This window comes from Neofelis nebulosa, chromosome 18 (assembly GCF_028018385.1).
Source record: "Neofelis nebulosa isolate mNeoNeb1 chromosome 18, mNeoNeb1.pri, whole genome shotgun sequence".
NCBI lineage: Eukaryota > Metazoa > Chordata > Mammalia > Carnivora > Felidae > Neofelis > Neofelis nebulosa.
Window position 1 is genome coordinate 21,883,842 of NC_080799.1, and position 27,934 is coordinate 21,911,775.

At 47.2% G+C, this 27,934-nt stretch overlaps 2 protein-coding genes across 2 annotated transcripts in view; both read right to left on the minus strand.

Moving 5' to 3' along the window:
- Positions 1-19,126, minus strand: part of LOC131501612 (caskin-1-like) — a 539,735-nt gene extending 520,609 nt beyond the window's left edge. Inside the window, exons 1-3 of the mRNA XM_058711911.1 lie at positions 19,101-19,126; positions 18,927-19,029; positions 16,310-16,871 (exon numbers count right to left, since the gene is read on the minus strand). Of these exons, the coding sequence (XP_058567894.1) occupies positions 16,428-16,871; positions 18,927-19,029; positions 19,101-19,126 (573 nt within the window). The 3' untranslated portion in view covers positions 16,310-16,427. The remainder of the gene's footprint in view (positions 1-16,309; positions 16,872-18,926; positions 19,030-19,100) is intronic.
- A 7,685-nt stretch (positions 19,127-26,811) lies between these two features.
- Positions 26,812-27,747, minus strand: BOLA2 (bolA family member 2). Its single transcript, XM_058712102.1, has 3 exons — positions 27,615-27,747; positions 27,430-27,527; positions 26,812-27,136 (listed from the first exon to the last, which is right to left on the minus strand). The coding sequence occupies exons 1-3, from the start codon at positions 27,675-27,677 to the stop codon at positions 27,037-27,039; spliced, it is 261 nt and encodes an 86-aa protein (XP_058568085.1). The 5' UTR covers positions 27,678-27,747; the 3' UTR covers positions 26,812-27,036.
- Positions 27,748-27,934: the final 187 nt, after the last annotated feature.

The window sequence follows — 27,934 nt, forward strand, 5'->3', positions numbered from 1 at the left end:
ATATTCACTAGAATCGGTCCACCTGGACCGGAAACGGATGGGTGTGGGCATCATCTTCTAAATGCTGTGACTGACACTTTACCCACGTACCACACCATTAATACTGTCACCTGGGAAGAGGACTGACCTGGCAAAAGACCTTTCAAAGCAATACAGGATTCTTAAGCCAGAGAGGAGACACTACTTGAAAGAAACCAAGTCACTATGTGTGTGTACCTTATCACAAAATGGCCTTCTGCGAAATGCAATATATTTATAGTTTTGGTTTAAGTTCAATAAAAATAGTTTTAATGTTCGAAAAGACTGTCTTTTAATGACTGCAGAGGTATTCACCAAACTGAAAACAGTGGCTCCTTATGGGGCACCTGGGTGGCTCAGTCGGTTGAGCGTCCGAAAAAGAGCTCAGGTCTCTAGGCAGGAGGGAGCGGGAAGAAGGAAGTCAAAAAAAAGGTGGGTTGCTTATTGCAAGGTTACTTTCCTTTAGGGGATGGAAGGGGCTTATCACGCAGATTACCTGACTCATGATGATCAGGCTATTCAAGGGTTTAAGGTTCCCTTCCTGGGAGAGCCAAAACTGTAATCACGGTAAGCCTTAGTTTGGCGCAGTGGGACTTAGCATAAGCGACTCCATTCTGGGTATGCTGTCTTGTCTTTAACACTCTCGAGGTGGAAAGAACCAGCACTGGAAAGGCTCGCCCAGTCGCCACCAGAGAAGGAGGGGCATCTGCTTCAGGGCTCCGCACTAAAGCACCCCCAAAGCACCAGGGGTCAAGTGGGGCCTTAAATACAGTCTACGCTTTCCTTACCAAAGCACATTCCCTGGTTCAGGGCTGAACGTGCCAGGGGAAAGGGACACATTTTCCTCCGAGAAGGAGCCCTCCCATTGCCAAGCTGTGTGGCCATGGGGTTGTGTCCATGTACCCAGAGGGGGCACATCTTGCAAATCCACTCAAAGGCATTATATAAGCTGGCAGCAAGCCTGAGCTGGACCACCCCTGCACCACTGTGGCCCCTCAGATCTCTACTACCCCTCAGAACATGGAGGACAGGTTCCTATGGATCCCATCCCCGAATCAGGCTCACCCTGACAGGTCATCTGAAGAGCAATCTTCTGTCCATTGTGAATCACGAATCATTTGCAAAATAGGAAGCTGCCTAAATGCTGGCATGAGCTCCCTGTGAATCGCTGGACGAGGCCGATGGTTGCCAGTGAAGGTAGGACTCGGCCGTCATGGATTCAGTAGGGCTTCAAACGGGGTGCCTCAAACAGGCTTTGTTCCCGCGCCGAGGCTCCAGCTCTAAATGCTGAAGCACCTTCGCCCTGGCCTGTCCTTGTTGCTTACAGAGCTGACAGAAGCCCAGCTGTGGATGTCCAGGGACATCTTTGGGCAGAACACCAAGCCTCGCAGCAGTCAGCCCCCGTTCAATTAAGAGAAGAGAGGACTGATAAATGTTCGGTTTACTTGCATCCCCTCCAGTATCCAACACAAGGGAGAGAATAATCTAATATATTCTGAAATAACTTAGACTCATTAAAATCGAAAAGAAGAAAGAAGGGAAGAAAGAATTCTGCAGCAATGAGCTGACACAGAGAACAGGGATTTGGTGACTTCGCACAACAAGCCAAAGATGGGGCTCAGAAAAGACAGGAAACCCACTCAGGATACTTAAAAGTATGACCGCTCAGCTAGCTAGCTAACCAACTAACCAGACAGGCAAACCGGGACCAGGAGATCAGTCTCAAACACCCTGTGAGGTGAGGACGGATGGTGGAGTTCTGTTCTCAATGTTGAACCCGAATGAATTATCCTGGAGGAGGGAGGACTGCTATCCATTAAACAAATAACATGCTGATCAAAGAGCTGTGTGATGAGAACAATGAGGCACATTTATTCAGATGCTGTCCACACATTTCATGCCCTCTGTTCAAGACACAGGCTCCTCATCTGTCACAGCCACACAGACGCCATGTAGGTACTTGCTCTGATGCCAGCAGATACAAAGCCCCTCTCCCTCGGCACGCACACCACTCGCCCGACACCACCGAGGGAAAGGGCCTCCACACGCCGACCCCACATGCACCTTCATCCATTCCCCCGCCTCAGAGCCACACATACCAGCGGCCAGCCTCTTCATGCCTAGCAAGATGATGGAACATTCTGCAAAGCTGGTGGGGTCACTCCACTCCTCAGGAAGGTGCCACCTCCTGTGTGGCCTTGTGTGGCCCCTGGCTTGGGTCATGGCACTGCCAGCACTGCTCTGCTCCCCCTAAGGGTGTAAGGACCCCGCTGACCTGAGGCTCCCGGTTGGCCATCCACAAGTCAGTACCTGTGATCTATCCTAGGCTGTGAGGACCCGGGGAAGACACAGGAAGACACCCACTTCTGTCCTCTGGGAAGTCCTGCTGCTCTGTTCTCTGTAAAACAGAGAGTTATAAATGCAGAAGGAACCAGCCAGACTGGGGATATCAACAAGGGCAGCTGGCCGGGTGGCCCCCTGTGAATGAAGCCCTAGGCCCCATTTAAAGAAGACAGATGCTGCTCAAGCCCTAGATTCGAAGAGAAGCTAGAAATAGGATTTTCAAAGGAACGCTCCTCATTAAAACAAAATGCTATCAGGACACATGGGTGGCTGTCAGCTGAGCGTCTGACTTCGGCTCAGGTCATGATCTCAATGTTGATGGGTTTGAGCCCCACATCAGGCTCTGTGCTGACAGCCCAGAGCCTGAAGCCTGCTTTGGATTCTGTGTCTCCCTCTCTCTCTGCCTATCCTCTACTCACGATCTGTCTCTCAAATAAATAAACAAACAAACAAACAAACAAACAAATAAAATGTTGAAATGAAAAAAAAATAAATTTTAGAAATGCTATCAAATTCTTTACATCTCCCCTTTTCCAAGATAAAACAAATCTATCTGCAACTTGGTCTGTTGTCCCAAATATCTGGTGAATCATAGCTTTTGCTGCACTTGAGGATGCTCTTTTGGTTAATCTTCATCATCAACAGCTCTTCTGGTTATTGCACGTGTGCAAAAAATTCATGGTCACAATGTTTCTGATGGGGCTTTCCACACATGACAACTGTCTTGGACCTCAGCACAGAAATAATTTTCATGCTAACCTGTGCTCCTTCCAGGGTTTTCTTGTTCTCTACCCCCAGTGTACCCACCTGTACCCTGGACTCACTGCGCTGACCTCATGGTAACACAGATGTTGATGAATGATGGGGCCTTTTACACTTTACAGGATTTGTTGACTGTCATCCACCCAAAGAACCTTCTCAAACATTTGTAATACAGGAGGTCCAAAGAAGAGCTTGACAAGTTAGGGGAATGTCTAAGGAAGGTGGCCTTATTAAGTTCCAAAAAGCCTTCTAGGGTGGCATTTGCTTTTTCTGTTCACAATACAGTTCTCAGTTTATTGGGCTGAAATATTGTCCAGACCCTGACATCGGACCCATTTCTGAGGTGGACTTACTGAAGTAAAGGCCGGTATGGAAGGTGTAATTTCAAAGCATTCATTTACAATGAGAAATACAATCGTTCATTCAAGCCCAACGGCCAGCACCGTCTTTACGGTAGAGAAAGCCACACGGGAAGCCAAACTATAACCAGAAGTTTGCCGATGGGGGGGGGGGGGATGAATTTGATTCACCTCAAGTGTAGTAGCCACGTTGAGTTTGGCCAGAAGCCAGGGCCTCTGGCTTCTCATTCATCTGCTAAATGTCACCATGGGTGCTCAAGAGAAAGAATACTGTAGGCAAAATCACACTTTGTACTGAAAGGCTTGTGTCCCAAATCTAAACCGTGTGGCCCATTTTAGAGGCAGGCCAAGGTCCTACTCCAGGGTAAGCAATTCTTCCTCCCTGGCCTCTTCTCTCACATTGACTGCTTGATCTGGGGGCTTGTGGAAGACCCAGAGACACAGCACTCGAGTTCCCCTTCCAAAGAAGCAAACTGCCGTGGCAAGAATAGGAATAACTGACAGCGTCCATCCGGCAGCTCCTTCCAGGTACTTAGATTTGAACCAAGGTAACCCTTTTTGTGGGTTGGTCCTTGGCCAAGACTGAGAAGTATGGCAGTCCTAGGGGCTGGTCATTTCTGCCCAGTGCAGGACTCCTCGAATGGGCAACCTGGGCTCTGGAGCACCCTATACTCTGGAACTCCCCTGGGATTCTGGACATTCTGGAGAAGAGACGGGAACTCCTTGAGAGGAACGAGACATCGAGACGATCCAAGGAAGAGGTGACCTCGGCTTGCCTCTCTCTATCCCCGGAAGGATGTGCCGGTGTCTCGGCTGCAAAGACTCAGACCTCAGTGATGAATAGTGTCTTTACTCCAAAGTCCTCTGCTGTGATTGTGGTGTCCTGAGCAGGTATTTTTCCAGTTTCAGTGAAGCAATTCCTTCAAGAAACAGTCCACTGGTATTTCCAAATCCTCAAAGCTGGGTAACCAGGGGGATTTTATTAGACGTATTTATTCTACAATCCAGCATCTCACAAGACATCCAGAAGCTTCTTGTAAGCTGCCGCTCCTGCCTCCCAGGCAGAATTCTCATGTTGCTTCTCAGACATTAAAAATAAAATGAAAAAGCTCCTGTTGTGCAGGATGAAACCTTCTTAGCTGAAAGGTTCCTGCTTCCACCCCAGCCAGTTGGTAGACATGCCTGCCTTCCACCTCCTTCCTGTCTGTGTAAGTCCCCTTGTGGCTGGGAGCCTTTCTCGGCCACGGTCAGACCGACTTTGGAGCTGCAAGGCTGAGGCAATGGTTGAAACGTAACCCAAAACTACCCTCCTTATATTTTCATTTCTATTAGACCTTTATCATGATTCCTTCTTGAACTGAAGCTTAAATGGCTAAAGACCGATCATAATAGAACATTTCATTGTTTACTTGTCTAACTCTCTCAGCCCTAATTCAATATTGTTTTTTCACTGAGCAGCCTGCATGGTGTTGTTTTTCCTGTCACTGAAGAGAGCAAGGGGGCTGAGGCAGAATTCAGATGAGCCCATGCTCACTTGGTGTTCTCGTCCTATTCATTTTTCATCCAACAGCGAGGAACAGAGCCCTCGGGAGGGAGAATCACAGAGTTCTGGGCAACAAGCTTTTGGACACGATCACACGCAGGTCCTCAGAGAGGAAGAAGGCGAGTGAAGAGGAGTTACCAGAGACCATGACACCCTGTGGGGATTCCTGGAGGGGGTGCGGGCTCTGGGTGCTAAAGGCTGGTGTTGGAGCCGCTCCAGTTCCCTTTCTTCACACACCCCCTTCTCCCTGCCTATGGTGTCACCTCCGTGCCATCACCCGGGTGCACACCACCCTCCCCTGTCACCAGATCATTACAGAAGCCTCTTGACTGACCTGTGTCTGTCTATCCCAGCTTCACTACAGTCTGCTTCCAGCACAGCAGCAAGAGGTCTTTCATGTCCCTCTCCATCTGAGGACCCTCCAGTGGCTCCCAGCTCACTTAGAAGAAAGCCAGGGTTCTGACCACAGCCTCCACCCCACTGTTCCCTCTAACCTCGCCTCTTAGCGTTCACCCTTTGCTTATTCAGCTCCAGCACTACGGACCTCCCACCTCAGATATTCTTCATATGCTTCCTCTTTAGGGCTTTTCACTTGCCATCCCCTCTACTGGAACAGAACTGTCCTGGAAACCTGCGGGGTTCACTCCCTCAGGCCTTTATCCAAATGTCATCATTCAATGGGGCCTCTACCCCTTACATACTCCCTAGCCTCCCTCTCTGTCTTATTTTTCTCCATAGACTTTACTACTGACATACACTTTAGTTCACCTACTTATTTGGTTACTGCTGATCCACCTTACTGGGATATTAGCTCTAGGAGGGCAAGGATTTTCCTCTGTTGTTTTCACTGCTGAGTCGTCAGTGCCTAGAAAAATGTCCAGCACTAATTAGGTGTGCAAATACATATTTTTTTGAGTGACTAGAGTACATAAATAAATGTAAACATGCATAAATGAATGAATAGGCATTCATTTCTGGCCATGAATCCCAATGGCCAGAGTCTACTCTAGGCCAGAAGCCTGGATGTATCTGCACTTTGCATTCTAGGATTCTGGGCATAAAGGAATGTTCCAATGGGAGATGGCGATGCTAAAGGCAGAGGGAGATCCAGAGCTCAGAATGAGCCCCAGCCTTCCAGCCAAAAGTGCTGATTTAAGCCTAGGGCAACATGATGGAGGAGGAGGAGGAGGAGGAGGGGATGTGAACCTGAGTTCAAAAAGGCCCCGCTTCACAGCATGAGAAGGGACAAGTTGACTCAAGGAGCTTCCCTGGAGGCATCAGATAAAGACAGTTCAGTGAGTAGAGAAGGCATCATTGTGAACACCCCTTGAGTCTGGGGATGCTCTGGGAGCCTGGGGATGGTTTGGGCTGTTAGAGCCCAGAAGAACCCAGGAAAATTTTCCAGAAGGAGAAGAGGGGAAGTTGGCTACCTAGGACCATGTCCTTTGTATAGGACTGATTCATAGAATCATGGGGCCAAGGTCAATGACTGAGACACATCCCTCTCCAAAGGCTTTTGGAGAGGGGAGTTCCATTTATCCCCTGTTCGCCAAGTCTGGGGTTTCAACCTTCTTACAAAAAAGTAGTATTTTTCCATGAGACTTCAACATTTGAGAACCTCAGTCAGTTCAACCTAACACTTATCTATCCATCAAATTTTCAAGGTACGCACATTTTACATTTTGACAGTTGTGTCAATCTGACCACCAGAAATATGGTACCAATTTATATTGTCTGTTTCTCATGCCTTACATTGAGTATCTATCTCTTTCTACCTGCTTTGAGGGGAATCCTATTTCCCAGAGACTTGTCTACTTGATTTATCCTTCCAGAGTTCTGGTCCTTGATTCGATTAATCAATTCCACAGACTTTTTGCTTTGTGATTAATGTAGGCTCTTATCTTTATTAATGTCTTCCACTTTTTATTTTGCTGTTCATTTTCTAGCTTATTTTGAATTCTTCATCCAATTATTCTCAATCTTCCAACGTTTAAGCAGATTTATGTTAGCAGTATCAGCTTTAGATCATGAATTTTTACTAAGAATGACTTTAGTCCCATCCCCGTATGTATTTTTATACAGTGGTCTCATCATCTCAAATGTCTAGTCTGTCTTTTCAGTATTGATTTCCACTTTGACAGAGGAGCTATTTTTTATTTTGTTTCACTTCCAGGTGGCTATCATTTATCTTCATTTAGGCACAGTCTTGCTATTAATGTGATCAGGAAATATAGTTTGTAAAATTTGAATTTGGGGATTGGTTGTGGATTTCTTTGCCTGGGTACGTACATTGTTATCAGTCAGGATGGGTTAGGTTAGGCTGCAATAACAACTAAATATTCTCAGTGCCTTCACTAACATGGGTAAGCTGGGTGTTCTTCTCATCATGTCCATTTGAGGACTGGAGCGGATACAGGCTCCACTTTGACACCTGCTTCCATGATCACAGGGGCAAAGGAAAGAGAACCTGGCTCTTAAAGCCACTTCTGTGTTCATTTCATTGGCTGAAGGAAGTTTAGATGCCAAGGTTCCACACAGCATGGATGTCTCAACCTCCCAAGGGAGGAGGACTGAGTATCTGTGAATAAACATTCCATCATATGCATTCAACAGATACTTATGAAGGACTGTGGAGACACCTCCTACTATATACCAACATTTGTCATAGACTTTGGAATCCTAGCAGATGTTGTCAGTTGATGTCCTGCCTCCCCTTCTCATCCCTGACCCTCCTTTTATCATCCACTTTCCAGCCAGAGGAGGCCATGTGACCCAGATGTAAGTGGAAGTTGGTGAGGTTCCTAGGAAAGCTTCTTTTTTTTTTTCTTTTTTCTTTTTTAAGCTTCTGTTTTTCTGATGTTGGTGCTGCCTGGTCTTCTTCCTCCTTCTTCCTGTCTTGAGTGCTAATGTTGAGAAAGGCCAAGAGAAGGCCAGAAACATTTGCCTTGACATTGTTGAGCATCTGAACCAATGTCAGCAGCTGCCTACTCACAGATTTCTCATATGAAGAAAAAAGTAGCCTCGTGTTTGTATACACCACTGTGGTTGGGTTTCTTGTTACTTGCATCTGAAAACATTTCTGAGTCATAAAAGAATTCAGCATGTAAACAAGACAATTCCCACCTTCAGTGAGTAATAATCCATTAGAAGTATTGTTATGAAATTATAGAAAATATGTTCATTGGTCTCTGCCCCCAGTTCCTGCACAAAACTTCCAAAAGCCTTGTGATTTCCTAACTGATCGGAGCACTAAGAGCTTCTTTTGTTCCAATATTTGATATTTGATCCCAGTCCCTGACACAGTTCCTAAATTCCCCAGAACTTCCTGGGTGATAGCAGTGCCTTTTGTTCTAATGAGAACTCTGGATGGGCTAATGGGTGGCCCCTGCATGGGGGCTGGTTACTAGAAAGACTGTGATTAGAAGCTTGGGATTTTCAGCCCTACCACCTCTCTCTGTGCCTCGCCCCCCCGACCGTTCTCCACAGAGGAAAGAGGGATGAAAACGAGTCAATAGTTGTTCATGCCAACGTGATGAAGTCTCCATAAAAATCCAATAGCACAGGGTTTGGAGAACTTCCATGTTGGTGAACAGGGTTGGTGAACCCTCCCAGAACTTGCCCTTTGTATCTCTTCATCTGGATAGTCATCTGTATGCTCTATCACACATGATCTCTGTAAATGTAAATAAGTGTTGCTCTTAGTCCTATGAGCTGTTCTAGCAAGTAACTGAATTCAAAATGGGGGTGGTGGTGGTCATGGGAACCTCTGACTAGCAACCAGGTCAACAGAAATTGTGGGTAATCTGAGGACCTACCACTTGTAAATGGCATCTGAAGTGGGGGGCAGTCTCGTGGGACTGGGCCCTTAACCTATGGGTTCTGTGCTACTCCTGTTAGGGTCAGAATTGAATTGAATTGTAAGATACCCAGCTAGTATCATGGAGAATTGCTTGGTACCAGGGGGCGGGAGGGGAACACAACACATCTGGTGTTAGAAGTGTTGTGAGTGTGGTAGTTGTGTGAGAGTAAAGGAGAAAGTCACAAGAAGAGTGCGTTTTTCCTACTCATCTGTGGACAGCTGAAAAGAATGCTAAATAGGTATTCTAAATATGTAAAAGAATTTATATGGTCCCAGATTACCAAAGGTGTTCAAATATATGCTAGGAGACAAAGTAAGGTTGTCAAAATGTTGATAATCGTTGCACAAAGAATCTGTTTTTTCCCAAAACGTATTTTTCTCAATGATTACAGGTGCAACAACCACACTAACAATTACTTAGCCAACTCTAATTTTCACTGGTATCAGTGATTCACCACTGTTATTTTTACAACAGCTTTATTGCAACTATAACTCACATACCATGTAATGTACCAACTTAAAATGTACATAGTTTTTAGTATATTTGCAGAGTTGAGCAACTATCACCACAATCTATTTTAGGATATTTTCATCACTCCAACAAGAAACTCTATATCCTCTTAGGAGTACTCCTTATTTCATCCCAACCTCCCCCAACCCCTCCTGGCCCTCCTCCATCCCACTTCTGCCCACAGCCCTAGGCAACCACTAATCTATTTTCTGTTTCCAGGGATTTACCTATTCTGGACGTTTCATATAAATGGAATGATACATATATTAGGTGGTCTTTCAAGATGAGCTTCTTCCACTCAGCGTGTTCTCACAGTTCCTCCATGTTGTAGCACACGTCGGTACTCCATTTCTTTTACTCCCAGTTATTCCATTATGTGAGTATACCACATCTCTTCATCCATTCACCGGACGTTGCATTTTTTCCCTTTTTTATATGATGAATAATGCTGCTACAAATATTCACGTACAAGTTTTTGTTTGAGCACGTGTTTTTGATTCTTTGGGGGTACATACTTGTGAGTGAAATTACTGGATGTTTAACTTTTTGAGGAACTTCCAGGCTGTTTTCCAAAGTGGCTGCACCCTTTTACATTTCTACCAACAGCGTATCACATTCCTATTTCTCCTATCCTCTCCAATGCTTGTTATCATCTGTCTTTTTTATTTTAGCCATTCTAGTAAGCGTAAAGTGGTATCCTGTTGAGGGTTGGATTTGCATTTCCCTGATGACTAACAATGTTGACATCTTTTCACATGTTTATTGGCCATGGGTGTATCTTCTTAGACTGAGTTGTTTGCCCACTTTTTAAATTTTTAAAAAAATCTTTTATTTATTTTTGAGAGAGTCAGAGAGAGAGAGAGAGAGAGAGGAGAGAGAGAGAGAGGGAGGGAGGGGCAGAGATAGAGAGAGACACAGAAGCTAAAGGAGGGTCCAGGCTTTGAGCTGTTAGCACAGAGACAGATGTGGGGTTTGAGCCCACAAACTGAAATCACGACCTGAGCCAAAGTTGGACGTTTAACTGACTGAGCCACCCAGGCATCCCTTTTGCCCATTCTTAAATTGAGTTATTTGTTTTTGCGTTTTTGAGTTGTAAGAGTTCTGTATCTATATTAGGACAAGTTTCTTGTCAGAAATATGATTTCCAAAAATTATCTCCCGTTCTATGGGTTGTGTTTTCACTTTTCAACTATGTCCTTTAAAGCACAAACATTGTTTAATGTTTACTTATTTTGAGAGAGAGAGAGAGAGAGAGAGAGAGAGAGAGAGAGAGTGCATGAGTGGGGGCAGGAGCAGAGACAGAGGGAGAGAATCCCAAGCAGGCTCCATGCCGTCAGCATAGAGCCTGACGTGGGGCTTGATCTCACGAACTGTGGGATCATGACCTGAACCGAAATCAAGAAATGCTTAACTGACTGAGCCAGCCAGGCACCCCAAAGCACAACATTTTTAAATTGTGATAATGTCAATTACCTGCTTTTTTCCTTCTGCTGTGTTTTTGGTGTCAAGGCCACAAAGATGGACATCTATGTTTTCTTCTAAGAATTTAATAGTTTTAGCACTTAACATTTAGGTCTTTGATCCATTTTGAGTTAATTTTTACATAGGGTGTGAGGTAGAAGTTCAACTTCATTCTTTTGCATGCAATATCCAGCTGTCCCCACACTGTTGAGAAGACTGTTCTTTCTCCCATTGGGTTGTCTCGATGCCTTTGTTGAAAATCAATTGCCTGGGGCGCCTGGGTGGCGCAGTCGGTTAAGCGTCCGACTTCAGCCAGGTCACGATCTCACGGTCTGTGAGTTCGAGCCCCGCGTCAGGCTCTGGGCTGATGGCTCAGAGCCTGGAGCCTGTTTCCGATTCTGTGTCTCCCTCTCTCTCTGTCCCTCCCCCGTTCATGCTCTGTCTCTCTCTGTCCCAAAAAATAAAAAAATAAACGTTGAAAAAAAAAAAAATTTAAAAAAAAAAAAAAAAAAAAAAAAAAAAAAAAAAAGAAAATCAATTGCCTATAAATACGATGGTACATTTCTAGATTTTCAATTCTATCCATTAATCAATATGGCTTTCCTTACACTAATACCACACTATCTCGATTACTGTAGCTTTCTAATAAGTTTTTAAGTCAGGAAGGGTGAGTTCTCCAACTTTGTCCTTCTCTTTAAAGATCTGCTTTGGCTATTTTGGGTTCCATAAATTCCCATATGAATTTTAGCATCAGCTTGTCAGTTTTGCAAAGAAGCCAGCTGTGGTTTTGATAAAGATTTCACTGAATCTGTAGATCAGCTGGAGAAGTGCTGCCATCTTAACAACATTGTCTCCCAATCCACGAGTCTGTTTATTTAAATCTTGTTTAATTTCTTTCAATAATGTTTTATACTTTTAGCGTACAAGTTTTGAATCTCTATTTTAGTTAAATGTAATTAGCATTTTATTTTTTGATGCCGTTGTAAATGCAATTTTTTTTTGGTGGGGGGTTAGGTTTATTAATTTATTTTGAGAGTGAGAGTGCGTGAGTGGGGGGAATGCAGAGAGAGAGAATCCCAAGCAGGCTTAGCATTGTCTGTGCAGAGCCCAACGCAGGGCTCGAACTCAAGAACCATGAGATCATGACCTAAGCTGGTCTATAGCCTGGCCCCCTGAGGCTTGGAGTTTGCAACCCTGACCTACCTAAAGGCTACTATCCAGGAGAACATTCAGGCCTCCAGGGAGAGCTTCCATCTTGGCAGAAACCCACACCCAAAGAGACACTCCCTCCCAGAGCCACACCCACGTAGTCAAGTCTGCTATGAGGCCCCCAGATTCCTGTCCTCGCGGACTCATCCACCTCACGACCAAACGCTCAGGTTCCTCACCTCGGTGCACCCCTTCCTCCACACCCTCCACGCCAACGGCCATCCGCAGCTACTGGGTTCTCTGTGTCACGGATTTCCAAAAAGCTCTTTCTTTCCTTTTAGCAGGACTAGAAAAGACCACACTTCCTGCCTCCTGCTGGGTTACCTTGCGGGGGGGAGGGGGCTCGGCACTCTCCCATTCTAGGCCCCTGTGGCTGGGGTGGGGCTGACTCCATTTCCATGCCCAGGGAAAGGCCACTGACCCCATCAGATACCTTCACAGTCAATCCTGGGGCTCTGGCCACAGTGAAAGGTATTCTTTGTCCCTCTGGGACTTGAACTGAAGATGTTGGAAGCCGGGGGGTGGAGGGGTGGGGTGGGGGGCGATTCCTCCTTGTGACACAGCTTCCCTAAAGAGTGGAACCCCTGCATCCAGCCCTGGCTGCAACTATATTGCTTTTGGACTCTTTTCCTCACATAGGAGCCAATCAAATTCGCAGCTTGGCTCATAACAATTCCAGTCGGTTTGGTTTTGTGTGTTTTTTTCTTTTTTCGTCATCGAGACAGAGAGCGGGGAAGGGGCAGAGAGAGAAAATCCCAAGCAGGCTCCGCACCACTGGCACAGAGCTTCACGTGGGCGGGGCTTCATCCCAGGAACTGTGAGATCATGACCTGAGCTGAAATCAAGAGCAGGATATTCAGCCAACTGAGCCACCCAGGCGCCCCTCGAGGTGGGTTCACTGACAATCAAAAGAGACCTACCTACAGGGCACCTGGGTGGCTCACTGGGTCAAGTGTCAGACGTCGGCTCCGGTCACGATCTCTCGGTTCGTGGGTTTGAGGCCCGCGTCAGGCTCTGTGCTGACAGCTCGGAGCCAGGAGCCTGCTTCGGATTCTATGTTTCCCTCTCTCTCTGCCTCTACCCCGTTCATGTTCTGTCTACCCTTTCTCTCAAAAATAAATATGTAGAAAAAAAAATTTTTTTAATAAAAAAAAAAAAGGGACCGACTCAATACAACAGAAGTTTGAAAGAAGTGTTGAAAGATAGAGGGGAAAGGCTCTGGTCATATTTTCTCCTGTTTTTTTTTTTTTTGTTTGTTTGTTTTGTTGTGTTGTGTTACCTCTCTCCTTCCAGTAAGAGTAGAGTTTCCCTTAGTGTGTCAGCCATCCTTCTATAAGGACTTACCTCATGGTGTATAAGCATTTTTGCTTGCCTATCTCTTCCACAAGTCTGTGGAGCCCCTTCAGGGCAGAAGCCGCGTTTGTATTCACTTGGATTCTTTTCTACTTTCCACAATGGCACATAATTTGGGCTCAAGAAGGGTCTCTTGAAAGGATGAATCAAGCATCCTAATTCTCTTCTTTGGGTGCCCCACTCAAGAGACCACTGCATCATCCTTGCGCCTGTGATACACAAACCATCCCTCGAAACAGACTCATGCACCCATTGTCCACAAACTGCATCATGAGAACTCACTTCTTCTAGCCATTACGAATTCTCCCACAGGTCCATCCCACAGAACCTCACTGTGGGGTGACTCACGAGGTCCTCATTGTCGGGAAGAGAATACTTCCTCGCAGGACACCACTCAGAACTCTATGCATCCGTAATAGACACAACGGACGAGCTACTCACACACAGAATATCACTCCTGGCTGCGGCGGGGGGCGGGGGGACGGGGGGGAGGTAACTTCTCTGCTTTCTAGCTTTCCTCTTGACCCAAATATCCCCCAAATCCCAATCCTGATGCCTACGCCAATAACACACAATTACAATTCTAGGCTCTCTCTTGCCTCCATTTTTCCTCCCGACTCCTTCGTAATTCTTGACATAGAAAAAATACAAACTTATCCAGGGAATCAACAGGAGTAAAGCCAAAGCTTCCCCAGGAAACAGTTTTGGCTTTGGGAGCAGAAATTGCCACACCCCTAACAGCTCTGTAACAGCTGCTGCTTCCACTGGCATCTGGCAATAAAGATTTTCAAACATAGTCAAAGGTCAGGGCCAGAATTACACTGCTAGCACGAATCACCATTTACTCTATCCAGCTTTCATTTTCCCATTCTTGGGCTCACACCACCGGAGCGATCTGGTACGATCTAGATGTGTGCTAGATTGACAAATGTTTCTGGAGAATCGACCCTATGACAGGAGCCACAGCAGAGCTGGCCAATGAAACAGAAAGACGGCAAGGACTCTCAAGGCGTTCAGTCTAATGGAGAATACTAACAAGTAAACAGGCCTTGCATTATAGAAAAACAGGTGTTCTGCGGACGTAAGTAAGTGGCCAGGAGAGGGACTCCCAATCCACGTTGGAGCATCACAGAAGGTCTTTTAGAGGCAGTGACCTTTGCCTGGACACCGAAAGAATGAGTAGGAGGCGGGTCTAGGGCAGGTGAGGTGAAAGGAGCTTTGGAGACTTCCAGGTAGAGGCTAACAGGGAAGAAGGTTCGGTGGCCTCTGGCAACCGAAAGGAGGCACACATGGCTGTAATTCGGCAGCGTGAAGGGAGAACCTGCCACAGAGGAAGCCAGAGCCAAAGAGACCCTGAGTGGCTTGATAGCTTGAAAAGTCTCAGAACTTTGTGCAAAAAGAACAAACACCCCTTTCCTCATAAGATGTACAAACTGGCCAGAACGACAATGTGACAGATGTGTGTTGATAGTCACTAAATACTGATTTCACAATGCATGTTACTGAGAACGCCAAGGTGGCGGGGATGGTGGGGAGACACAAAACTCGTAAGGAGTGATTTTGTAACTCATTCACAGATGCCTGCTTGAAGCTTTGGGCCCCACGACTATTCCATCTGCCTTCCCCTTGGCACTCGTTATTTCTATCATTTTCCTACAAAGGACAGAAAAGTAGGCACTGCTAGGCTGTAGGGACAGGGATCCACTCTGGAAACAGGATAAGTGCACACGAAGATAACAGGGTGGGGGTAGCAACGAAATTGAACAAAACTAAGCAAAAAGTTGGGGGGGGGACGAAACTGTAAAAAGCAAATATAGAAAGGTCAAGGGGAAGTAAAAGTATTTTCAGACACACACAGAAAAGTGTCCCTACGTGCTTTGGCCAAACCAAACGACCCCTTTTACTCAACTGTTGAAAACAAGAAGAAAAAGCGATGAAAAAGTCACACTTTCATACCCCTTCTCGGAATAAACAGTCAGTGGGGATAGGACAACTCACTGCCCTGAAAGACCTTGAAAGATTTACCCCAGTTAACACAGCACACGATGATCAACCTCCAGAGGCTCTCAAAACCACTACAAAGTCCGGTCTCTTCTGTCATTTCATAGTCGATCGTTTCCTGTCAAGCATTAAAGCGATACAAGAGAAATCTGGAGAAGGATTTGCTCCCCAATCCAAAGTGAGAAAAGCTGTTTTGAGAGCCCCTCCTCTTTTTGTTTTTCCATTTGCCCAAGGCCTTTCCACAATTCATTCCTCCCGGTTCCAAATGTCTACAGGTCAAGAACTTGAGCAGTCCGGTCCACAGGGGCCACGGTTTGGAGACGGCACACCCTCCAAAGTCCCTCCAAGGGAGTCCTGAGTCTCCCTAAGCGGCTCCGATGGGCTCTGATCGCCCCTTACTTATTGACTGCCCTCAGGCACTTGGAGGTGGAAGGCCGGTCGGCAATGGCCGGGCGACCCGGAAAGGCTGAGAATGCCGCCCCCCAGAGCACCGCGCCCACCCCGCCTCAGGCACACCGGTTACCTAAATTTTCGCTCAAGGCAAAGCCCCGGGAGAGGGGGGGAGGCCCCGGGAAAGCTTGGGTCCAGACCCCAGAGGACGATGCTCAGCGGGACCGGGACAATGGGCGGCGGGGACCCGCGCGGGGGGCGTCCCGGGAGGCCGGCCCTGCCCGCTGTTCCCGGGGGGCTCGGGCGGCGGCCCGAGCCGGGCGCCAAGCCGCGGTGTGGCACAGCCCTCGTCCCTGGCCCGCAGGGGACCCGGCGCGGAGCGGGCGGGCGGCCGGGCCGGAGCGCGGGGCCCCGCGGGGCAGCCCGCCCGCCCCGGCCCGCGCCCATTCCCGACCCCAGGTCTCCGGCCCGCGCGCTCCCGCCCGGCACGGCTCACTCACCTGCCCACGGTCTGGTTGACCAGCTGTTTCCTGCGGTTTAACTGCCTCTTCACAGCGGCCGCGCTAGCTGCGGCTCGCGGGTCTCGGGCTGTGCAGCTCAGGGGACAGCTTGGCGGGACTACATCGCTTCCGGGCCGAAGCGGCAGCAGTGGCGGCGATGGCTGCTGCTCCGGGGCCGGAGCCCCTCCCTCTCCGCCGGGCGGCCGCGGTTGAAGCGGTTCTTCATGGCGGCGGCAGCAGCAGCCCGCGGGGCTCGGGCCGGGGAGGTCGGGGGACGGCCTGGCGCAGATACATCGCTTGCCGGCGGAGACAGCGTTGGCGGCGGCGACGGCGGCGGCGGCGGCAGCGACGGCGACTGCACCTCCTCCTCCCCCTCCCGGGCCAGAACATCGCCCTCGCCCACGCGGGGGCCGGCCTGGAGGAGGTACCTCGCTTCCAGCCGAGGCGGCGGCGGCGGCGGCGGCGACAGCGGCGGCGGCGGCGGCTCCTCCTCTTTCTCCTCCTCCTCCTCCTCCTCCTCCTCCTCCAAGGCCTGAGCAAGTATGCCACAGGGGTCTACATACTTGGGGGTGTAGTGAGGGCAGTATCGTGAGCACAGACATGTATCACACACCTGGAAGCACGAGGCTCGAGTGTACTTTATTCATTCGTTCCACAGAAATTATTGAGCGTATCCGTTGTGCCAAAGCCTTCTTTTTTGAATGGTTGGTGGGTATTCAGTTTTGGGGAACACATGATGAAAGGACTGACGTGGCGTCTGAGGGCAGCACCATCTCCTTGGAAAAGACAGGAAGCAAATAATTCCCTGTGAAATACATAATGACGGTTTTGTGTTGAGTGCTGAGAAATACGGCATGCCATTCGAGTTTGTCATTGAGGCAATAATGTTGAAGCTGAGATCACAAGGCTGAATGCAAAACGGGGATATAGGAGGGTGTTGGGGCAGAGCAGGGGAGTGCGAACTGTTAAAGGAATGGATAGAATGCCCTTGAAGCTGGGGCCACTAGGGAATGGAGGTGGGGAATGCCAAGGTTTTGGGTTAAGGCTCGCACTTTTTGTAGGTTCTTGGACACTAAGCATAGTGATTTAAAACATGGACCTTGGGGCCGGGCTCTGTCAAGCTGATCCTAGCTCTGCCACTAAACCATTCTGCATCAAGTTTTTTGATCGGGCTCTGCTGCTGATGCTGCGTCTCTCTCTCTTTCTGCCCCTCTCCTGCTCATGCTGTGTCTCTTTCTCTCAAAAAATAAATAAATGTTAAAAAAAAAAAAAGAAAGGAAGGAAGGAAGAAACCACAGATGCTCACGTCCTACTCTAGACTCACGGAATCAGAATCTGCTGGGATAGGTCCTGGGCTGTAAAGACTGGGCGTGTTTGCCATCTGGGCGCATTTCATTGAAGCTTCTTTTGCACTGGCCTTTCCCTCATCTGAAAAAAACATGCAAAAAGATTGTGAGAATCCGTAAGTTAGTGTTTTAAGACACGTTGTAGGTCTCTCTCCTTCAAGTTCTGTGATATCTTCACCGTAATGTGTTAAACCCTTCAATCTTGTCAAAAGATCACGTTATTAAATAGGGATTCCTTGCATGAACCGTGGGCTGTCTGTCGTCTGAGTTTTGAAGTGGGGGGATAACAATGGTAACCCACCTTCGGGATGTAAGGATTCAATGAGATCACAGACACGAGGCAGTTAGCACAGGATCTGGCACAGCGTGAAGCCTTCAATAAATTGTTACTACTGGTTTTGATTTCCCTCCATTCCGAACACTGTTTGGTTGAAGTTACTGAATAGGTCATACCTGTGGATCAGGCTGGTTCCCCCCGCCTTAGGTTACGGCCATAAAAGCCCTAATTTAACACAGGAGCCAGTTAGCTTCCCAGGACTCGTGCGGTTCTGTTACTTCTCTTGCAGGTTGTTCCCTCCTTCCTTTCAGAGCCCTCCCGGGGATAGTAGTGACGTGAACGGTGTCAGACGGCTGTCGGCAGGATTAAATGTGGCGCGCTCCCCACAGTGCCTGGCACACGGCAGGTGTCGAAGACTGGTGGTTATTATCAGCACTGTCCCAGTCGTCATCGTCAGTGCCGTGACCATCAGCATGGGCCTGTGCTCTCAGTCCTGCGGTCCTACAGCGAGAACTCTTCTGAGCGGACATTCTGGGCTTATGCTTAAAAATTCCGTGGGATTCCGCAGGTATTTTTCCAGCACTTACTGTGATCGCTAACTCTCGCCACTACCCATCTCCCCTCTCCTTGTCTTCTCCGTCCTGTGCTGCCCTCCCAAGGCAGTTCCCTCTGTTGTTTACCCCTGACCCCCTCTCCCCAGACCCTGCCTGTGTCCTGGGAAATTCCCACTCCTTAATCGCCAGCCTCGTCTCCTTCCTCAGCCTCTCCTTAGCCATCTCTTCCCTCTCTTTGCTTTGACCCTGGTCCTTCCCCAGGGATATCCTTTTTTGAAGTCCTCTCAGATGGTGCCTCTGTTTTCTCATACCCCGGGGTATGAGATTTCAGGATCGGGGGTGCAAGATTTGTGTCCTTGTTCTCTGACCCCCCCCCCAACCCCCCGTTTCCTTGAGATCCATGGTCCCCAGGCAGAGCATCCTCTCATCCTCCTCATTACTGTTTTCTCCTGGTTATTCACCTGATTCGTGGACGTCTTGGCTGCCTGGCCCACAGTCCTCCTGTCTGTCTCGACCTTTTTGCCATCAGCCCAGTCGGCTTCACTGAGCGTGTGGAGGACCCAGGCTATGCACAGGGCACTCATTTTCTGGAATGCCTCGTCTGTAGCGATCACCTCTTCTCATCCATGTCTGTCACCATCGCCGCGGCGGCACCCTGCGTTTCCGCCCTGGTGCCGCACCACCTTATGCGTGAGCAGCGCAGCCCCTCTCGACCATGATCTCTGCTTTCCACCTTGCTTGGTCAGTTATTTCTGCTATGTTCTCAGGGTGTTTTTCCTTAGGACCTGAGGGTTTGTTTGTTTGTTTTTTTTTTCTTCTGTCCTTTAGATGCCCCTCTAGGCTGGTATCTCTGAGTAGAGCTTAGAGTTTCCCCTGAGATGGCCCCCTGAGAAGGACAATGGTGGGGACAGGCTTGTAGGAGGTGAGGGAGGGAGCCCTGTGGATGTCTCTGGAAACAGTGTCCCAGGCAGAGAGCACGGAGGGTAGGAAGCCCCATGGAGGGAGCAGGCCTGACTTGTTCCAGGAAGGACCAGGCCAGCCTGAGGGAGAAGGAGGTGGGCTGAAGGGGTCTTAGGGACTTGTGGTGGTGTCCAATGGAGAATTTTGAACCGAAGAACGAGGTGACCTGACTTGGGTTTTAATGGGATCACTCTGGCTTCTCTGTTGAGAGCAGCCTGTAGGGAGCAAGGACGGAAGCGGGGAGATCAGTTAACAGGCTGATGGAATATTCCAAGACAGAGGCGCTGATGTCTTGGGTCAGGATGGTTGCACTGGAAGGGCTGAGAATCGACCAGATTCTGGGTACGTTTTGAAGGAGGAGGTGATGGGATGTGTTGACAGATTGGATGTGGGTGAGGCCAGTGAGTGAAAGAAGAAGCCAAGCCCTCTGGCTCATGTCAGATGTGGCTCCCGCCAGGAGGCCCCTGACACCTGCAGACCAGGCCCAGCCCCTTCCGTGTTCTCTGTGCGTGTCCTTGGCGGTGGTCAGTGCAGCTGCGGCGTAGGCAGGCGTAGTGTTGAACGTTTGTCTCCCCCCGCGAGAAGAAAGGTGTGGGGAATGACCGTGTCTGCCTTAGCCACGTGCCTGCTAGACCCATTTCTCAGGCGGCCAAGTGACGGGGAACTGAATGCCGATGCTCAGGGTTGCGCTTCCTGATGAGGTCTCCACATTCTGCTGTTCTGTTTCACTGGATTTGAGCGGTCTGTCTGTTTTAGAAGCCAGGCCAGGGGCTGTAAGACTGAAATCCTGTTGTAAAAATTACAGAAGTCAATCTGATTTCCACCGAATCCAAAAATGTCCCCCTTGAGGTGCAGGTGGGTCACAGGATCACCTCCCTGGAGAGGCGGCATTTTCCCAAGGGCTTAGGCCTTTCCAGCACACGGATTGCATCTTTGCAGCCGTGCCCAGAGAGCAGTGCTTGAGAGATTGATCTGAATATTTGAAGGTGGGGGCTGCTGCTTTCCATCCTCAGAGAAGATGTGTCACTTTAGAATTAGAATATTCTGGCGAGGATAAATTAGCTGCCCAACTTGCCCATCACGAAGGTCCCGTAAATCGTGGATTTTCTGCAACCCTCCTCATTTTTTCAAAAAAGCAACAAATTAAATTTTGGAAAACATCTATGAAAAACAATGGTTTCAAATCTAGAATACTAATTGTTTTTAATGATTATGTTTTTAAGATTTTTTCAATTTTTTAAACATTCTTAGTATTGATGTTTTGTTTAGTTATTTTTGAGGGGGAAGGTGGAGGAGCAGAGAGAGGGTGAGAGAGGCTCCATGCCATCTACGTGGAGCCCAGTGTGGGGCTCGGTCCCACAAACCATGAGATCGTGACCTGAGCCAAAATCAAGAGCCAAGCGCTTAACCAACGGAGCCACTCATGTGCCCCTAAGATTTTATTTATTTATTTTTTGTTATTTTTTAATGCTTATTTATTTTGAGAGAGAGCGCACGCGAGCGAGCGAGCGAGTGTGTGCACGCGGGGTTGAGGAGGGTGGCAGAGAGAGAGAGAGAGAGAGAGAGAGAGAGAGAGAGAAAGAAAGAATCCCAAGCAGGCTCCACTCTGTCAGTGCAGAGCCTGATGTGGAGCTTGATCTCACAAAATGTGAGATCATGACCTGAGCTGATATCAAGAGTCAGATGCCTAACTGACTGAGCCACCCAGATTCCCCCCTCCACCCCCAAGATTTTTTTTTAGGTAGTCTCTACACCCAACGTGGAGCTCAAACTCACAACCCTGAGATCAAGAATCACATACTCTTTGAGCCAGCCAGGTGCCCCTTAATGGTTAATTTGTTAAAGGGCCAAAGTGAATACTCTTCCCCAACTCATTAGTCTAATTTGAATATACCGTACATATAATTTTTTGTCTCCTTTTTTTGTTGTTGTCCTAATGGCTGAACAGTATTCCACAATGTGGTTTTAGTTTATGTGACTGTTCTTCTGTTCATTATTTGGGTAGCTATGATTTTGCTATTAAAATGGGTTTGCGATAAACATCTTTGCATGTGCGTTTCAGTTTTCCAGTGAGATGGATTTCAGGGGAGAAGCCTTTGCAAAGTGGTCCTCGAAAGAGGTTGTGTCCGTTTCTGTTCTCATGGTAAAAGAGATGCTGAACACAGAATATTCTCAGTCTCTTAAATTGTTTGTCAGCTGGCAGGTGGATAATACCTCTTTTTTTTTTTTTATTTTTTTTTTAAATTTTTTTTTTCAACGTTTTTTATTTATTTTTGGGACAGAGAGAGACAGAGCATGAACGGGGGAGGGGCAGAGAGAGAGGGAGGCACAGAAGCGGAAACAGGCTCCAGGCTCTGAACCATCAGCCCAGAGCCTGACGCGGGGCTCGAACTCACGGACCGCGAGATCGTGACCTGGCTGAAGTCGGACGCTTAACCGACTGCGCCACCCAGGCGCCCCATGGCAGGTGGATAATACCTCTTAAAAATTTTTATTTTATTTAAAAAACTTTTTTTATTTTACTCACTAGTAAGACTATTTTTATTTAAAAAATTATGTTTATTTTTGAGAGAGAGAGAGAGAGAGAGAGAGCGCAAATGGGAAAGGGGCAGAGAGAGGGAGAGAGAGGATCCGAAGCAGGCCCTGTGCTATTAGCACAGAGCCTGACGCGGGGCTCGAACTCACAAACTGTGAGATCATGACCTGAGCCGAAGCCAGACGTTCAACCGCCCGAGCCACCCTGGCGTCCTAAGACTGAGCATTTTTAGTTCTTCACTATCTCTGATATTTTTTTACATGACGCCTTTCTCCTTATCATTTTCCTAACTGGGTTTTTGGTTTTTTGTTTCATTTATGTTTTTATTGGTCTGTAAGAACTTGTCATATGTATGGTAGTAGTCCTTTGCCTACGTATGTGTTCCATTATTTTCTCTCAAACTGTTGCTTGTCTTTAAGTTTAGTTTGTACCATACATTTCATGATGCAGAAATTCTGAATCTTTATGGTGCCAACTCTGACAGTCTAACTTTATGGCTTGGGGCTTTTGGGTAACGTTTTATGAGACCGTTTTCAATCACTGCCTTTTCTTTTAGCACTTTTACGGTTTTGGCTTCTATTGCTTAGAGCATTCATCTATCTTTATAATTTTGTATGTTATAAGTTAGCAGTTTTTGTTCCTACACTGTCCGTTGATGGTCTGTATCCTCCATTGATTTGAAATATCACTTCCATACTAAATTCTTACGTATACTTTAGCGCAGCAATGCGTAGATCATTCTTGACTTCCAGTCGGAATTGCTTTTTTCATTTCGATGCCTAAACATTTTGACTTGCGAAGTGTTAGTCGTGACTTGCCAAGAGCTCCTCTAGCTTGGGGTAAAACAGGGTCGTATCAGGGACTAGCACAATCTCCTTAGTTCATTTGAGCAGCTGCACTCCAGGAAGAAAGAAAAGAAAGCGATACTAACCAAAGCGTGTGTTGGAGTCTGTGAAAGCAATAGTTTTTCAGGGAGTCCCACCCTGTAGACTTCTACATACTTCTCATTGGCCAGAATTGGGCAGGTGACCTCACCCCTAGCTGCAAGAAAGTGTGGGAGGGGAGAATTTCTCACGGGGCAGATTGATACCTCAAACAAAATGGGGGTAAGGAGGAAGGGGTAAGTGGATATTGAATGGGCAACTGGGAGGGTCAGCTATATCGCTCATCTTTCTTGTTCTTCAGAATTTCCCCAGGTATTCTTAAGAGACAGAGGGAGAGGGGAAGGAAGAAAATGGAGGTGGGAGAGCAGGGGTGAGAGGGTGATGATTTATAAAATAGAATGCTCAGGTCTTTAGTGTTCAGTTTGATGAGCCTTAACAAGTGTATATGGTTGACTCTTGAACAACATGGGTTTGAACTGCACTTATATGTGGCTTCTTCGATAAATGCAGTACAGTACTCTAAACGTATTTTCTTTATGATTTTCTTAATATTTTCTCTTTTTTTTAGTGCTTATTGATTTTTGAGAGAGAGAGAGAGAGAGAGAGAGAGAGAGCATGCACGAGCAAGGGAGAGGCAGAGACAGGGAGAAAGAGGTCCAAAGTGGGTTCCGCACTGACCACAGAATGCCCGGTGCAGGGCTCGAATCCATGAACTATGAGATCGTGCCCTGAGCTAAAGTCAGACCCTTAACCAACTGAGCCATATTTTCTTTAGCCTACTTTATTGAAAGAATACAATATATAATAAATCTAACGTACGGAATACATGTTAATCAACTGTTAAGACTTCTGGTCAACAGTAGTCAATTTGTAGTTAAGTTTTTGGGGAATCGAAAGTTATATTCAAAGTTTTGATTGCCCAGGAGGTTGACACCCCAACCCCTGTGTTGTTCAAGAGTCAACGGTACATCTGTGTACCACCGTCCAAACAAGATATAAAATATATCTGAAACTCTAGAAACTTCCCTTGTTATATGTTTCTAATTAGTCTCCTTACCCTCACCAGTCATTTTCTGGTTTCGAAATCTGTGGTAGATTAGATCTGCCTGTTTTCGAATGTCATGGAAATGGAGTCATACAGTATGTGTTCTTTTGTTTTCTTTCACTCAACTGTGTTCCTTGAGATTCACCCATGTTGTTTGCGTTATCAAAGATAATGCCAGGGGCGCCTGGGTGGCTTGGTCACTTGACCATCTGTCTCTTGATTCCGGCTCAGGGCATGATCTCACGGTTTGTGGGATTGAGCCCCATGTCTGGCTCTGCATTGACAGTGTAGAGCCTGCTTAGGATTCTCTCTCTCTCTCTCTCTCTCTCTCTCTCTCTCTCTCTGTCTCTGTCTTCCCCACCCCCTGCTCCTCCTCTGAGTGTGCATCCACGCACACACACAGTCTCTCAAAATAAATAAACATTAAAAAAAATTTTTTTTAAAGATAAAGCTAGATACTAGTTCACGTGGTGAGGACAGAGTTTAATCAGTAATTAACTATTCCAATAAGGAAAAGAGTCCAGAGTGAATGAAACTCAACTTCAGTTTGTACAGAGGAGATTTTATTTTTTTTTTTTCAACGTTTTTTTTTTTTTTTTTTTTTTTTTTAATTTATTTTTGGGACAGAGAGAGACAGAGCATGAACGGGGGAGGGGCAGAGAGAGAGGGAGACACAGAATTGGAAACAGGCTCCAGGCTCCGAGCCATCAGCCTAGAGCCTGACGCGGGGCTCGAACTCACGGACCGCGAGATCGTGACCTGGCTGAAGTCGGACGCTTAACCGACTGCGCCACCCAGGCGCCCCTGTACAGAGGAGATTTTAAAGAGAGAATGAGGGAGGAAAGTTGGTGGTGAATGAAATCAGAAGTAAAAAATTACAAAAGCCAGGAAAGGTATTGGTTCATGTGAAACCACCTGGGTTTGCTCACTGGGAGACAGGGACCTGATCTTTCAGTGTTGGCTAGAAGAAACAATGGATGCTTTTGGCAGCCTTGAGTTTTCTCGGGCAGGCACTAAGGGGTACCGGAATCATCCTAGGGGTGGAGCCTTGAGCTGTTAAAGTCTACATTAGTGTTCGTTCGAGTCTCTATACAGTAAGTCAAGGTTGAAGCCTAGTCGAGAAGAGGGCTCGAGGAACCTGGCTAGAGTTTGGTCAAGGAAAGAGTCTTTGTCAGTGTAGTCTGTTCCTATACATGTATGAATACACAATGATTTGTTCGTGTGTTCTCCAATGATAGGACATTTGAGTTGTATCGAAGTTGTTGGTCATTGTGAATAGGCTACAAGGGACATTCTCATACAGGTCTTCAATTTCTCTCAAATAAATGTCTAGGAATAGAATTGCTTAGTCACAGGGTGGGTATATATTTAACTGCTAGACTAATTTCCAAAGTCGTTTATCGCTTTCCACTTCCCACCAGCAATATATTGAAACTCCAGTGGCTCAACATCCTTGTTAACATCCTGTATTGTCAGTGAGGGTGAAAGAGCATCTCAGTATGGTTTTAAATTGCATTTCCCTGGTGACTAGCGATCTTAGGCATCTTTTGGTGTGCTTATTGGACATTCCTACATCTTTCGTGAACTGTCTGTTCAAGTCTTTTGCCCATTTTTGTTGTTAATGGTTTTTGGTTTTGACTCATTGGAGTTTATTATATATTCTGGATAGCAATTCTTTGTCAGATAGATACATTGTACGTATACATACATGGGTAGGAACATTCAAATTGGAAACATTGACAATAGCATCCAAAAACCTAAAGTGGGGAGGAATAAATATAATGAAAGACGCAAAACACCTTTACACAGAAAACCGTAAAACACTGTTGAGAGGAATTCAAGAAGACTGAAATAAATGGGAGATACGCTTTGTTCATGCATTGGAACATTTGATGTGTCGAGATTCCTGTTCTCCCTGACTTGATCCGTGGAATCAGTGCAATCACCGTCAAAATCCTAGCCATCTTTTTTTTTTTTTTTAGAAGAAATTAACAGATCGTTTCGAAAATGTATATGGAAACGTGAAGGGTCTTGAATAGCAAAAAAGTCTTCAAACGAAGAGCAGAGTTGAAGCACTTAAACTGCTTAATACTGCTTCATTTGAAGACTTGCAGTAAAGCCACAGCAATCAAAGTCTTTGGCATAGAGATAGATCAGTGACACAGAATAAAGAGTCCAAGAAATAGACCAAACACAAGGACTGTTGGTTGATCGTCACCTAGATTGTCAAGCCAATTCAGTGGGCGAAAGGGACGTCTTTTTAACGAATAGTTCTGGGTAAAGTGGATATTCAAGTGGAAACAAAATGGACCTTAGCCCCTACCTCGTTCTGTACACATGAATTTGGGATGGATCATAAACCGAAATATAACAGCTAGAACCATAAATCTTTTAGATGAAACCATGAGAGCATATGTGGACAACCTTGAGGTAGGCAAATGTTTTGGATACAGAACAAAAAAAAACAAGCACTAATTACAAAGGAAAAATGGATGCACTGAGAAAATGAACAGGCAAGACAGACTGGGAGAAAATATTCAGACTACATGTGCTTAAGTGTTTTATTTTTTCCAAAAGAACTTTAGCATTATTCAGGCCCATGACATCCTGTTACTATATTCTGTATTAACTGGGTTTTTTGTTTGCTTAAGTCAGATAGGAGACATTGTACCATGGGAACTTTCTGATTGACTTCTCCTGCTTAACTCACCCTCTTGTGAATGTTGGTTCCTTTTTCATAAATGCCTTGCCCACTAGTCAATGAGTACTTACAGTGGAGGCAGTAGATTTTAGGACATATTAACCCTTGTAAAGTAATTGGGTGTTAGCTGAAGCCAAAAGGCAATACCAGTAGCCTCTGTTGGGAAGAAACGATAGCGTGTGAGTTCATTGAGGCTCAGTTTTGTTTTTGTTGTTTGTTTTTATCTGATTCAACACTTAAGGCCTTGTGGATGTGTGAAAGACTTGTCCAAAGTAAGACAATGGAGAGTGGGGGTGGGGTGGAGCAGGGAGAAACCAGGCTCTAGATTAAAGCTCAGCACCCTTCCCACCCTCCCCCCCACAACACGCTGACACAGAAGCTGGCCCTGATTCATAATTTAATGGCTGTGCAGGCCTAGGTCTCTTTATTTCTGCTGCTCACGGGTCCACTGCTCTGGGGTCAGAGTTTTCTGCTCAAAGGCATGGATGTGCAGAAGCTCTTCTGCTAGGCACGTGTTCACCAGCCTGGGGGAAAGATGGGGTTAGGAAACGGTAGGTGGAGGCCTGAGTTGCGATTCCAGAATGTAGGGTGATCAGGGAGACTGGAGGTGTCACCCAGGTTGTGTCCCCAGGACGTGCGGACCAAAGAGGAAGAGGGCCTAAGTCTCAATCCAGGGGCCACGAAGGCGGCATCCTTGGGGTCGTGGTCACCGTGCGGGGCCGCACTGGTGGGGGTAGGGAGTTAGGTTGAGGGGAGTGGCCTGGGTTGTGGTCCCGGCGCTGGGGTCGCGCTGAGTGAGGGGCTCCCGGGGCCTCACCGGTGTCTTTGAAGCAGCGGCTTCCCCTCGAACTTGGCCGACACCACCAGGACTCGGAAGCTGGACGCGCAACGGTTGGGAGTCGTGTCCTCTACTTCCTATGGGGAACAACGGTGTGGGGAGTATGAAACCCGCCCCTCAGGCCCTTTCCCCCTCGTTGGGCGAATCTAGACCGCTCAACTCACCACGTGCTCTGCCTCAAGGTCCCGCTGCAGCTTCTCCCGGAGGTACTCGGCGCTGAGTTCCATTGCGGCAGCCCAGAAGGGGCGGCAGCCCAGCGGTGACGGAATCCCAGCTCCCACCGCAGCCACACCTCTTCCGCCCGTACCGACGCCACTTCCGTCAGAGTCTCGACTTCTGCCCTTACTAAGGCGTTTGTAAACCCGGCACTTCCGCCCTCACGCAAGTCCAGCTTTCCAACAGTCCTAGGTTTCCGCGCTTACCATCAAGCAGCCAATCAGAGTCAGCCCAAGGACCGAATCGGGCGGTAGTAAGTGCCCGCTGC